Below are 14,928 nucleotides of genomic sequence, written 5' to 3'. Positions count from 1 at the left end.
GTGGTGCACACCTGTAATCCCAGAAGCTCTGGGAGCTTAGGCAGGAAAGCTAGCCTCTACAACTTAGTGAGGCACTAAGCAACTTAGAAAGACCCTGTCTTAAGAAAAAAAAAAAAGGTACTAAGGCTGAGGCTCAGTGGTTAAGCACCCTGGATCCCAGGTTCAATTCCTAGTGTGAAAAAAAGAACTTGCCCCAAGGGACTGACTTCCTCTGATTAAGCCTCACCTCCTAAAGTTTCTGCCACCTTCCAGGAGTAACACAGGGTGGTGATCAAACCTTTAACTATGGGCCTTTGGGGAATATTTAAGACCCAAACTATAATAAGGAAGGGGAAGCATTTTCATATGTTTATGTTCCACTTTCAGGCAAAAAGAAGGAGTCACAAAGCTTTATATATTTATTTATTTTTTTATATCTTCTTTTCAGTTGCAGTCAGCTCCTAATAACCTTGTGCCAACACGGCATCCTTGGGGTGGCCTTATTCTGTTATCCTTTAATGTAAAGAAAATAAACCTTGAATTAAAACCCAGTAATGTTAGGATGATTAGTTCAGGGGGATGATAAGCAAGTAAAACTAAAATACTAGACTATAATAACTTGAAACATCAGAGGGAGAGTCATTGTTACCAGATCTTATATTGTCTGAAAGATGATGAAGATATTCCATTTAAATTTAAAGTCAGGAGTGCATGTTAGAAAAGTAAGAATAATGACAAAAAGAGGAATAGAATGTATAGCTTCCAAACTAATAGAAAGATGAAAAAGGATATAAATGAGAGGGGGGGGACCATCACAAAAACTATTACAGAGACCAAAAGAGAAAGAATCTAGCAAAGGAAAGCATAATAAATAGAAAACAGAGAATGAAGGTGATAGCAGTTACTGAGTGCATGGTAGTCATCACAGATGGAGATGGAATAAACATGAAATTCCATTAGGTGGTGTTCCCAAGAGGCATGCCCAGGGCTCAGTGATGCAGCAAGGTTGGAAGTAAAGATCAGAGGCTGAATGCACATCTGATTTTATTTTCTTCCAATAAACTACAATAAACACTCATATATTTTTTTTTCCTTAAAGGATATAAACTGCTGGGTGCAGTGGTTCACACCTATAATCCAAGCTACTTGGGAGACTGAGGCAGGAGGATTGCAAGTTTAAGACCAGCCTGGGCAATTTAGGAAGATTCTGTCTCAAAATAAAAAATAAAAGTGGCTAGGGATGTGGCTTAGTGGTAGAGTACCCCTGGGTTCCATCTGCAATACCACATGTAGAACACACACACAAAAGACATAACCACAGGCCAAGTATGGTGGTGCACACCTGTAATCCCAGCAGCTCAGGAGGCTGAGGTGGGAGGATTTTCAGTTCAAAGTGAGCCTCAGCAACCAAGTGAGGCCCTGTCTCTGAATAACAAATAAAAAGGGCTGGGGATGTGACTCGGTGGTTGAGTGCCCCTGAATTCAGTCCCCAGTCCCTCACATACATGCACATGCAAAAGGCATAACCACAGTGGTATGGAAAATGAGAGAAAATTCATCAGCAACATAATTCTGTGAGCTATGAATGTTCTGTGAGGAGGAGCTGGGGATATAGCTCAGTTGCAAAGTGCTTTTTGACCTGTAGGAGTCCTTGGGCTCAGTCCCCAGCACTGTCCCCTTCCCACTCCCCCCAAAAGAATGTCTGATTCAGAAAACTGACCCCCAAGTCAAAAGTAGAATGTGAAGAGATCTGACATAATGTTCAACAGGAAATGCTGACTGGTGCTCAGGAGTTGGTGGTACTGGGGACATGTGGAATTGAGGGTCTTCGAGGGTAGAGTGGGTGAGTTAGAATAATGAATGTATGAGTGGTGGGGGGGTCTTTTTAAGTGCCATATGAGCACTGAAAACCTGCCCTCTGCACACCTCCCTGAAAAGTCTGCAGCTTTACTCTTTCTTGGGGATGAAAAGAAATGTCACTGGATCTTGCTTGATAGATGCTGAGACACTCCTCAGTGCTCACTCCCCACTTAAGAGACCCCAGGCTTTATTCTCCAGGCAAGAAGGGAATCTGAGCAGCCCCAAAAGAAGGCTCTGAAGCTTTGAGGACATCTAAGGGAGGCAGTGCCCCAGTGAATGGCCCGACCAGATCATCCTACAGGCAAGCTCACAGCCCACAAGTTTCCCCCCTATGCAGAACTACTTGTTTGTCTCCACCTTAAATCTAAGCTGGCACCAGAGATTCCCAGAGGTCTGAGGAAAGTCTCTAACCTGAATCCTGGAGACTGAAGCAGGGTGGGGGAAATGCACTTTGGAAGAAATGAAGATTGTGTGGGGGAAGGAAAAGATTTCAAGACTACTGTCACTTACGTTTTCAAGCAGTAAGAAAAGATGGTATATCCACGGAATAAAAAGGATATTAGTATGAGAAGTTTATAGGGAAAAACATTCGGAGATCAAAAGCAAGCTCATAGAAATGAGAAAAAAATATGAAAACAGCTGTGAAATTCTCATTAGATGGTTAGAGATGAATTGGAGGAAATTGCCTAGAAAATCAAGCAAGAAAACAAAGATATAGCAAATAGAAAAAGGTAGAAATTTTGAGGACCCATTCAGGAAGACTTTAGCCTGAATAACAGTTCTTAGAAAAGGTGAGAAGGAAGTGATATTAAAAGTTATTATTATAAAAATAATTCAAAAGCATTTTCCAACTTGAAGTTCCTGGGTTTCTTTACTGAAAAGGCCCATTGAACTCCAGTACAACGGGAAAAAATAAAACCTGTGCTAAGGCTCACAATCATGAATACTGGTGACAGAAGATTTTATTCCTTCCAGAAAAAAAAAAAAAAAATGGTCACATTTCTAAAAGCCAGAATTGTGAATGCTTCCTGACTCATCCAAAAGCAACAATGACGCTAGAAGATTATTAAGACGTGCCCTCAAAATTTTGAAGGAAACAGTATTCAGCGCAGAATCCAACATCCTGCCCAAGTTTCAATTTCTATGAGGGCAGAGGAGAATATTGTGATACATATGATCTGAAAACTTGACTTCCCTCATACTCTTTTTTTCTCAGGAACCTAAGGCATTGTGAGAGTGTGACCAAGAAAGGAGGCACAAGATGCCAGAATATCCAGCATGGGACAGAGGGACAGAGAACCCTAGGAAATTCTGAAGGAAGATGCCAGGGAGATAGCTGTACCCTAGGTTAGGCATACAAGGAAAGAGAACTAGGTCAGGTGGTACAGTCCAGGAGACATGAATTCAAGAAGACAAAATTCCTTCACATCAGGTGTGATTCAGTATCTTAAGAGACAAATTAGAAAAATGGTGGAGATTTTAAGCTTCATCACGTATACAGAAAATGAAACAAGGCAATTATTGACTCCTGGGAGAGCAGATAAATGTGCAGGAAGGACAGTAATCATAGTATGGTCCTAATACAGGCTGAGTATTTTTTATGTGAAGCGCTTGATAACAAGTTTTTCGGATTTTGGGTTTTATCAGGAATTTAGAATATTTGCACATACTTATTTGCATAGACCAGTAAAAACATTCATAATCTGAAAATCCTAAATCTAAAATGCTCCAAAGTCCAAAACTTTGAAAACTGCAGACTTTTAGATTAGGAATCATACCCTGTAGTATAGTCAAAATATAAATACTGAACATGTACTTATATAAATAAATGGAGGGAGGGCAAATGTAATCAAAGATAAATTCTAATTTTCCATAGTTGATGGTCAATAACTAAAGCTTAACATTTTAAAAATTAAGAAATAAACTGGTCACGGGGGTGCATGCCTGTAATCCTAGTGACTCAGAAAGCTGAAGCAAGAGGATCAGAAATTCAAAGCCAGTTTCATCAATTTAGCCAGGCCCTATGCAACTTAGCAAGACCCAGTCTCAAAATAAAAAATTTAAAGGGTTAGGGATGTGACTCAATGGTTAAACACCTCTGGGTTCAATCCTTGATACTTAAAACAAAACAAAACAAAAACTTAAGAAGTAGTATTAGAAATATGGGGGTAAGGACCAGAAAATCAGATAAAGGGCACCATTAAAAACATACAAAGATAAATCCATGACCTGGGAGTTGACATTTGCAGCAGATATGAAAGGTATTAGAATCTATTCTACATTCATCTACCTATGCATAAGTATATATCACAGGCATGGTGGTGCATGCCTGTGATCCTATTGACTGAGCCTGAGGCAGGAGGATTGCAAGTTCAAAGCCAGCCTCAGCAACTTTCGAGGCCCTAAGCAACTAAGCGAGACCCTGTCTCTGAAAAAAAAAAAAAAAAAAAAATTTAATAAATTAAAAAAAAAGGCTAGGGATGTCTCAGTGGTTCAGGTCCCTGGGTTCAATCCCGGGTACCAAAAAAAAAAAAAAAAACTTTTGGAATTTTTCTCCCCCCTACTTTTCCATTGGATAATTAACTGTTCTTCCTGTACTAATTAAATCTTTATGACTTAGGAGTAAGGGAGTTTTGGTATGTGTTTTGGTATGTGTTAGTGGGTCAATCTTAACTAGTTTCTCCAGGACTCCCAGGATATGGATAAAACAAACCATCTGGTTCTTTTTAGGTCTGTGGATTTGACACATGTGAGTCTATTTTATCCACATTTCTGTTATGTTTTCCAAACATCTCCTTTCGTTCTGGGCACGTAGAGAGTCTTCGGCACTGTTTGGAAGAACCGATCATTTCAGAGATGAAGACAGTTGAAGCAGTTGGACGCTGGCTGCTGTGGGACCAGCTTCTTGACATTGACTCGGGCGAAGTTGACCCTGCAGGGAGGTGACGGGAGCATAACTCAGGCAACATTGTTGTCCTCTGGGATATTCAGTATATTTTTTCCCCTTTGTTGCAGGAAGATGCTGAAACTCTGTGGAGAGACAGAGGACAAGCTGGCTCAGGAACTGATACATTTTGAATTGCAAGTGGAGAGAGATGTGATTGAGCCCCTGTTTCTGTTGGCTGAGGTGAGGCCAAGGCTGTGTGACCCGGGAGGGCACAGCAGGAGCTATCTTGCTCACTCCTCCTGCTGCCTTATTACTATTCCTATCCTGCTACCCATTCTGCAATGTTGTCTTTCATAAGGAATCATCACAACCCAACCCCATGGTCGAGCTTCCCAGATACGGCAACCCTTTCCACAATTCACTGCTCCTCCTTTCACACACAGCCTCCTGTATTGCCGTTCTGATGGGTAAAGATGCAAAGCTGGCTGTCTCACTTCCTTCTGTACCCCTAATCCTGACTGCCACCCCCTCCCCAGTGAAGTGAATGGTGGGCTGTCCTTAGAAGGAGTCTGGGACCTGCAGGGCCTCTTGTAGGTGATGTTTACATGATCTTTTCTATTTGGACTTAAGTACACTCAGTTAAACTATTTAATATTGAGCTAGCTTCATGTCTGTGTGTCAGTTTAGCTGACTTCCACCAAGTGAAATTTTATCAAGAGAGACAAGAGATAGTTGGGGGGTTTGATTTGCCTAGAACCCTAGGCCCCTCCCAGTTGCCTTTAATCAGCCATATAAAACCTAAGCACTGCTCTCCCCTGCAACTCCCTGCAGTGATCGAAATGTTCTATGTATCCCCAGCTTTATGTGGCTCTTAAGCATTTGAAATATGGTTAGTGCAATGCAGGAACTCAGTTTTCAATTTTAATTTTTGTTAATTTAAATTTAGTATCATGTAGCTGTCTGTGACTAGAGGCCACTGTGTTGGTCAGCATTGCCCTAGACCGTGTCTAGTTTCTTCTTTGGATCACCTCTAGTACCTCCACGTCCTCTTGTATTCTTTCTTGGACAGAGGTATAGATAATTACTCATATACCTAGAGGTAATCAAAGAGAAAATCTTAGTTATAATACTTGGACATAGATTGAAATAGACCAGCTCTAGGCTTCTGGGTTCCATCCTGTGGTCAGTCATCCCCTCACCTGGAGCATTCATGAGAGGCCCTGTGCTCCTCATAAGGCAGGATAGGTTAGGACTCTGGCCAAAACCCGAAGCAAACCCAGGGGCAAGGCTGACCCAGAAAGCAGACTCTTCTTGCATGACTTGTCGGAGGACACACTTTCTCCCCAGCCTTGCTCTAGGCCTCTGTGCAGATTCAGGCCGTCTCCAGGCACTTAGACTTCCCCTGGGTGCAGGAGGTCGGGTGCACTTAGCACATTGCTCATCCTTGCTCAGTAGAGTGAACAGAACACTTCACAGAATGTTGGGTTTCCTCATATTTTCCATATATATGTGATATGTGTGTGTGTGTGTGTGTGTGTGTGTGTGTGTGTGTGTGTATCTCAAAGAAAATAGCCTGAGATGATTTTAGTTCAATTTACGGCCAATTTTCTTTTTTAATTCTCACATCCTGCCCTACTTTTGCTGGGCCTGGAACCAAAATCCTGCACTGGAATGTTCAGGGAAGTCAATTTTAGAAAGAAAAATATAAAAAGAGCATCCACATACAACCAAGATGGAAGTACTCATCACGGAGGAAAACCAGAATGGCAATGTTTACTCATTATTTACTTTGGAAAAAATCTTACTTTATTTCTATAAATATACAAATATGCCTACTCTATTTATGCAAATATAAAATGTCTGTGCTATTGCTATTCCTCATGGTGCCTCAGATCTCCTGAGGCCAGTGCTCCTTCGATTCCTGCTCTTCGTTTTGAGTTAGGTTATGAGTGTCAGATGTGACTGTTCAGCTTCCTTCATTTCTCCCCTCTTTTTGCCCTCGTGGAAGTGGAGAGATGTGGTTGAGACTGTTTGTGCTGGCTGAAGTGTGGCCAAGCCTGGATAACAGGGGAGCCTAGAACCTCTGAGATGGTCTCAGTTGAAAGGGGGCCTGGCCGGTCTCCAGGGAAGAGACAGCAGAGTGTAACTCAGGAAGAAGAATCAAGAATTTCATCTAATATTGTCCAGAGGTTACTGTGGTAGTGTGGTAGTCAGGTTTCCATTACTGTGACAAGATACTTGAGAATGTTAACTTAAAAAGAGGAATGGTTTTTTTTTTTGGTTTTTGGTTTTTCAGAGTTTTTATTCTGTGGTCAGTTGGCTCTTGTTTTTGGGTTTGTGAAGAGGCAGCACACCGTGGCTGAAGTGCATGATACAGCAAAGCTGTTCACTTGAGGGTAGCTGGGAAGCAAAAACAGAGATAAGAAAGGGCCAGTATTCCCAGTATTCCCTTGTAGGCATGCCTGTAGCGACCTAACTTCTTCCAACTAGACCCCATCACCCAGTAGTGCCACAGGCCTTTTACATGTGGACCTTTGGGGAACATTTAAGATCCAGACTATAATAGGCACAAAGTTTCATTTATGCAAGATGAGTAAATTTGTGTAGTTCTAATGAACAGTATGATGTGACGGAAAGTAATAATACCGTACTATGTACCTGGAATTTGCTGAGAAGGTAGATCTTAAGTGTTCTTATGGTGTGCATGCATACACACAAAGTTGTAGAGGAAGAAAATGGTAGCTATGCAGGGTGATGAGATATGTTCATTAGCTTGATGTTAGTAGTCATTTCACAATGTGTACATATCAGAGCATCAGGTTGTATACCTAAAACATAGACAGTTTCTGTTTGTTCAGGATTATACCTTAGTAAAGCAGAGGTGGCACAAAAGGATTTCATCTGAAAATGAGGATCGGTACACAACTTGAAAACTTGCTGGGTGCCTATCAATCGTTCATAAAGAATTGTCATAAAGAATAGTTCTGAAAGAATTTTTCATGTGCTTCAGTTCATGTCTCTCATCTTCCGTAACCACAGGTGGAAATCCCAAATATTCAGAAGCAGAGGAAACATCTAGCAAAGTTGGTGCTGGATATGGATTCCTCACGAACCAGGTAGAATTTCTTGGCGTTTCTTTCTGCTTCTCTGGGAGTAGCAACCACATTTGGGGTGGGGATGGGTTTGTGTGGGTGAGCGTGTTCCCTCCTGCACTAGGTTTTTCTTAACGTCTGGTGTAAACCAGGCCTTGGAGTTAGGGAGGTCAACACCCTGGGTCCTTGCTCTCAAGGAGGCTGCAGTTGGGTTTTGGAAATAGATATTGGGCAAGGGAACAAACAGGGCAATCTCAACACACAACATAATTCTAGAGGGGAATGGTGGGGAAAGAAGTATTAACATGAATTGGGGTAAAACTGGGCTCTTTTTGAGAACACATCAGTTGGTCTGAAACTTACATGGTAAGGAGGAGGCAGCCAGGCAGAGATCTGATGCAGGTTGTCTACAGCAGAGGAAACAGCAAGTGCATCCTGAGGTGGGGATGAGTATGGCATATTGAAGGTGCAGAAAGAAGACCAGCATGACTGGGATGGAGGGAACAAGGGGAACCAAAAGGTAGGACGGATGCTATGTCACATCTGTAGTGAGGGAAGTGTTCTGGTTCTGGGGATTACTCTTTCTGAACTTGGTGATAGAGGTAGATATCTCCTTCTGTAGCCATACTGTAAACCTGAGGCCCTTCCGAGAGAACTTAAGGTCTTACATGACTGCTCTAACTTGCTTCTCAGAGTCCACCAAAAAATCCCTGCAGCAGGGGAGTGTCAGAGGCCCTGAGATGGCACTGACTGGCTGTCATCTGTGAGATGTGCATATTTGCCCTTTGGTCTTATGGGGGTGGAGTGGGGGTGCCACTAGCACACACTAGTGAACTAGTGCACATTTCTGAGTATTAACATGGAAGGAATTATTTGTTTCTACCTTAGGTCTTTGTAGGTTAATCTTGATTATGTCTACATCTCATTTTAATTTTCTCAAAATGAAGAAACACAAACAGAATGTGCTTGGATGAGGGGATATGGGACAAAGAATCCAGCCACAGGACTCTGAAGGTCAGGTCCTAAGATCCAGATCAGCTATTTTCTAGATCTGTGACCTTGATAAAGTCACTTATTCTCCCAGAATATCCATTTCCTCACCTGTAGCATTTGTGGGCAGACCTGAGGAGGTTGTTTTGAGTATCAAATGAGGTGAAGTAAGTCACATCACTTCCCAAGTACTTTACAAAAGGAACCCAATACCAGAACTACTTGGTGCCCTGGACTTCTGTATCTGGACGAGTAAAAGGCTTAGGGCAGTTCCCCAAAGGACAGAAATAAAACAGGTAAAATCAGCAGAGGAACAAGACTTTCCTTATTTAGTATTTCCTAGACCTCAATCCACCTGAATGATTTTTTGCCATCTGTGCCTGTGTATCCTCTAAAAGTAGTTGATTAATTTTCAAAATAAATCTGTTTTTAAAAGGAGTCTGATATCACTGCTGTGCATTGGAAAGCAGTACCCTTGGCTATAAAAAATTAGGTAAGCATCAAAGTGAATGGCTTGGAGGCAAAGCCCGTGTGGGTAAAGGTCAGAGTCTAGGGCTGTAGAAGACTGCCATCCAGAGCTCACCTCCCTTGGTGAAAGAGGAAGAGGCGGGAGAGCAGGAGTGGAAGGAGTGACTCAAAAAGTAGGACGCCAGTGACAGAGGAAGGGAGAAGACAATGGATGTCCCACAAAGGAGCTTTCCTTTTTGCCTTCCAAGAATTCTTCTGGACCTCTTGTGTGTGCCTCCTTGACTCAGTCTGCAAAATTCCAAACAACTGTTTCTCACTCCCCTGTCTCCTTGGGGTTTCCTGGAAGCTTGTGTGCTGCCTTTATCTCCTCAGGATATAGAGTCACAGCCCTCTATCCCCAAAGAATGATGGCAGTGCGCCCGCTACTTTAGTAGGAAGAATTATCTTTCCGCTCTTCGAGCTTCAAAGCTTGGCCTCTCCTTGGATGATGTTCAGTCTCCCTGTTTCTTCTCTGAAAGAAAAGTCCAACTCTTGAGGTTCTTTATAGACTGGATGGGCTGAGGAGACTACCATACCTCCAAATTCATGGCTCATGTTGCTTTTCCCAATGGATTATTTTTTGTGTAATTTTTTCCCAGTTTCCCTTGATATTTTGTTACTTGGTTTCCACAAAGGGATCACTATTTTGGCATCTTATGACCATGTTTTAATATGAAAATGAATTACTCAATATATATTGCCAATAAACTTCCCTAGACAGAAGGGAAGAGTGTATGCTTTTAAAGTACCAGGATACTGACTAAAGGACAAAATCTAGCAGGGTGAGGGGAGGATAGGGAATAAAAAATAATGGGGAAATATCTTCATTTTAATTTACATATATTAAATGTAATTCAGGTACTTAAAAAAATCCAAATTTACAAAGCCATAAAAATCAACTTTTCATTTAGTTACTGTATATGTGTTATTTATAATATATATGTTTTATGTGTATATATATATGTATATATGCATAAACACAGACACACACGTGCCTTTTGGTTGCTTTTTCTTCACACGGTGCTACTCAGAATGTGGTTGTAACTTGATTCCATAATCTCCTTGGAGTATTTACATTTGTATTGTCTTGGGGAAAAATCACAGCTGTTCCATCTCTTATTTGCCAGAAAACCCTGTGATACTTTAGAGGCTACGTTAGGGAGGCATTAACCAGCTATGTCATTTGTGTGGGGCAGACCTTTATAAGAAAGCATCACTCAGGGATTCTCACTGATTCTTTTCTGCTCCGTCATTTCAGCTTAAATTTTGAAATCACCTCGAATAGAATACCTCCTTTCTAATTTGCCCTAAATTCTTATCTGGGAATCAGGAATGTTTCCTGGGGCATGTGTCTATCCCTGGAGCGTTAAGCCAGCTTGAAGTCCCAAAGACTTTTTTAAAAGTGATTTTCCCATGGTTAGGTTCTTTAAGTGACAGAGAATCCTTTATTTTGCTACCTTTTGCTGCTAACAAAGACACCTTTGCTTTTCCTTTTTTTAGTGTTCCTGCTATTATAGAGCCCCGTGCTTTTATGTTGTTCCTGTTGATAACAAAAGAGAAAAGAAAAATCAGGCAGAGGAAACCCCTAGTGATGAGACTCTTGACTCTCAAGATGAGGGGGATGTTCCATGTTTTGTCCCTGTGTTGGAGGCTGCAGACTGTGGGACCGAGAACCAGACAGTGCCCACAGAGATGTGTTGTTTGGTCAACAGCGTTGGCCTGCATGGGGTTTAAAAGATGTCATTTTATCTCTTGTCACATTTCCTCAGGGGAGTTCACGTGAAGATTTCCAAATACTCTCATTCACTGAAATGCCTGGCAGCCCATGACCCACGTTCCTACCTGGGCCCACCCAGCCTGGCCTGAAGACAGGGCTGCAGCCCCGGCAACACCCTCCCCTCCTCCTGAGATCCCCAGATGAAGCCAGGCTTGGCTGCCATTTGTCATCCTGATTACACTATTGTTCTTCTTATGGCCTAGAAATAGCTGTATACCTCTTTCCTCTCTCACAAGTAGAAAAGGAAAGATCCAGTGGACTAGTTTTCAAGATCGTGACCTACTTGGCTTCTTTTGCCTACTTGCTGGCCTGAGTTCACAGACTCTCCAGATAGGAACTCGCTGCTGAGCCATGCTTTACCTACTCCCTTCTGCTGTCACTGGAACCTTCTTTCAGGATCAGTGTCTGGCAATTCCCTGATGATGATATAATAAACAGAAGTATTTATATGTCCCCCTAAAAGTTTTCTGAGTGGCTTCCTAGCAAGGCCGGTATTCTCCCCACACAGGTAAATTTTTAAGTAGATAAATTGTCACTGTGAGCAAAATATCTGAAAGAACAACTCAGAGGAGGAAAGATTTATTTTAACTCACAGTTTCATAGGTTCAGTCCACAGTCAGCTGGCTGCAGGGCAGACACATCATGGTGGAAGGGTTTGACAGAGAAGAGCTGCTCAGCTCCTGGCGGCAGGGAAGTGGGGTGTGGCAGGGAAAAGTTTAACCCCTCCAGGGCACACCCAGTGACCTGCTTCCTCCAATTAGGCCCCACCCCAAGCAGTCCATTCAACTAGTGATGGATAAATTCACTGCCCTGTCAGAGCCCCAGGATCCAATCACTGCCTAATAGCCCCACCTCTGAACCTTGCTGAGTTGGACTTTTAATACATGAGCTTTTGGAGACATTCCTGTTCCAAACCATAACACAAGGTATCTAATCATGAATGGGTAGTTGTTTTGTGTCTACTGGTAGAAATATTTGCAGATGTGTTTTTCATCCTATTGGCATATCTTCTCACTTAGTATACCTTATTGGCTTCAGTCAAAGTAGGTAAATTTCCAAACTCATGTGCTTGCAGTGCACTTATATGAATAACAGAGACTGTGCTTAAAGACAGGGAGTTATTTTAAAATATATTACATTATTATTATTGTGATTGGCTGATTAAATTTCAGACATCTCAGATCAAAAATAAGTGAGGTGATGGATGTTAATTAACTCAATTTGATCATTCCACATTGTATCCATATCTCAGCATATCACATTGTGCCCCATAAATGTATAAAATTGCCGTTGGTCAGTAAAAATAACACTGATTTTAAAAAGACTGCAATAGTGATTGTCATTTGGCCTTAGTGTTTGGAATACAATAGGAAAACGGTGTCAAAATTGGGGTTGCTTGTCCTGTGTGGAGGGCAGCCACTCTTCAGCTGTGGGTAACAGTTGGGATGTGGAAATCATAGCCCCCTTTCTCCTGATGTAGCACTTGGTACCTTTTCAATACTTCTCCTTTCTGGTGAGAGTGCTTAGCATTCTCATAATATCCAGAGGGCTCTACCTTGTCTCACTTCTCTCCTCTTTTTCTCCTCTTTTCCATCAGGTGGCAGCAGACTTCCAAGTCTTCAGGTCTGTCCAGCAGCTTACAGCCTGCGGGTGCCAAAGCTGATGCCCTCAGGGAAGAGATGGAGGAGGCTGCCAACAGAGTGGAGATTTGCAGGGTACCTGCCCTCTTTATGCCTCTGCCCTGGGACAGACTGGGGAACCCTCAGGGATTTCCTCCTTAGTTCACTGGAGTTCTCCTAAAACTCTATTAGTGAATCTCTAGTTGAACTGCATGACCCCATACTTGCCTGCCAGCTAGCATCTCCCAGGAGTCCAGGAAGAACCCAAAATCGGGACTCTGTGGGAAACTTCTGTAAGACATCCAAGTCTCAAAAAATAAATTGGAGGCTACATAGGACTACTGAGAATTTTTAGACTACTGAGGAGTCTTGCCTCACACACAATTATTCCTATTTTTTAATACTTTGTAAGTCACCATATCACCCATCCTGTACCTCCTGGGAGATGAGGACCTCTGGAGTTGAAATGCTAGCCATGGAGATAGTCACAGAGGAAAATCTTCCCACTTTTAGGGGAGAGTGGGTCATGCTAAAAAGTGTGACTGTGCTTGTGGAGTGATGCCCTACATTGTGCCGATTCACGATTCCCATCTCCGTTCCCCACACATCTTGGAGGACTTAATTAGCAACACACCATTCATGGTTCCCTTGTGTGTGTGTACATCTGGTTACATGCATATGTGTCAGTTTGGGTTTCCAAGGAAACCAGAACTGTATTTAGGTCCCAAAATACCATGTTTCTATAACTATTCTGGGCTCCTGTTATCTTTGTCACATGCAGTTTTAAAGAAAGTAACCACTTTGCATGCAGGCACCTCTGTTCTTTACGACTCTCTCCAGTCTTCTTAGCTTCCATTTGGCTTATTCTTTTGTAGCCACTCTGTGCAGGTGGCTTTGACTTTGCATTCAGACGACATTCAGAATTGGATAGACTTTCTCTTTGGAATTAGAAACATTGAAAGATTTTTAAAGAATTCATCATCTCCCAACCTAGCATTCTATGGAACCAAGCAAAGTGAGACCAGTACGTCAGATCTAAGATGCATTGTGAGTAAAGTGGATTTGTTATATAAATTCCTGGGTAAATGGCACATGTGCTAGTCCTGAAGTATGATTCTTCTCCCCTGCTGATTTCACTTTTACTCTGTGTATTCTTTTAACTGTCTACCATAGATAGATGTTCATCAGTTAAGAACCTTTTTTTTTTTTTTTTTAAAAATACCATTTCCTGTACACAGGGTATAAAGTGGGAAGACTGAATGAGAATATCTAGATACACCAGAATGAAAATGAGATGGCTTGATATATTTTTGTGTAGCTTCTTATATTTCCTGTTGTGCCAAAAAATATTCATCTTCTAAGATTATCAAGTAATATATATTAATCATAACCAATGAAATATACAAAATATATTATGAAAACACCAGTAATTCTCTCCCTTCCTGCCTGTCAGCCTATTTCCAAACAAGGTGACCAATATCTCTTCTCACCAATATTCATTAAAACTTCATGTGATAATATATTGTATTATATGCTGAGTGGCCATAAAATTTATAAGGATAAAGGAAGCCAGTGTTAGAGACCATTTTATATAGCCCTCAACACCTTTCTGGACAATCATACCAGCAAGTACAAATATATAAAATTATCCTAGTTACTGCTGTTTTTAATAAAATGGTCATGCTGTTTATATTGTATTAACCTACCATTTAATTTTCTGTATTAACACTGTATTTAGGACATCTCATCAGGATAGTGACTACATACCTAATGTAGCCTTTTTAATAAAATTCATCATATTCCATGCAAAGGAATACAAACACATATATAAATACACATGTGTACATAGATGTACATGCATACACACATATAAATGTATACACATGCACCATAACTTATTTCAGTATTTTCATATTGAGGGAAATTCAAACTGGTGTGTTTTTGTTTTTATTTTACCTTCTCTTAAAATGATATGATAAATATATGTATATGTGTATATATATATATATATATATATATATATATAATTATGTCCTGGTAAATTTTTTCTATAGAATACATTACACAAGATGATATTTTTATATCAAAGTCTATGCACACATTTTTTTCCCCAATTTTAGTAGAGGTTGACATTCTGCTTCTCTGAAAAGGAAATTATAATTCACATTTTTACCATCAATTTAATAAATTACACATTTCCCCTCACTGAAACCTGTA

At 41.1% G+C, this 14,928-nt stretch overlaps 1 protein-coding gene across 5 annotated transcripts in view; it reads left to right on the top strand.

Annotated features, from left to right (window-relative positions):
• The window catches only part of ARHGAP44 (Rho GTPase activating protein 44), a 177,623-nt gene that overhangs the window by 105,570 nt on the left and 57,125 nt on the right, over positions 1-14,928 (top strand). For all 5 annotated transcript variants that reach the window (XM_079135297.1, XM_079135293.1, XM_079135296.1 and 2 more), the window contains exons 5-7: positions 4,855-4,966; positions 7,766-7,842; positions 12,690-12,807. In XM_079135297.1, the coding sequence (XP_078991423.1) occupies positions 4,855-4,966; positions 7,766-7,842; positions 12,690-12,807 (307 nt within the window). The remainder of the gene's footprint in view (positions 1-4,854; positions 4,967-7,765; positions 7,843-12,689; positions 12,808-14,928) is intronic.

Source organism: Sciurus vulgaris, assembly GCF_902686455.1.
Source record: "Sciurus vulgaris genome assembly, chromosome: 3".
NCBI classification, from domain to species: domain Eukaryota; kingdom Metazoa; phylum Chordata; class Mammalia; order Rodentia; family Sciuridae; genus Sciurus; species Sciurus vulgaris.
This window is presented reverse-complemented; position numbering and strand designations above follow the sequence as displayed.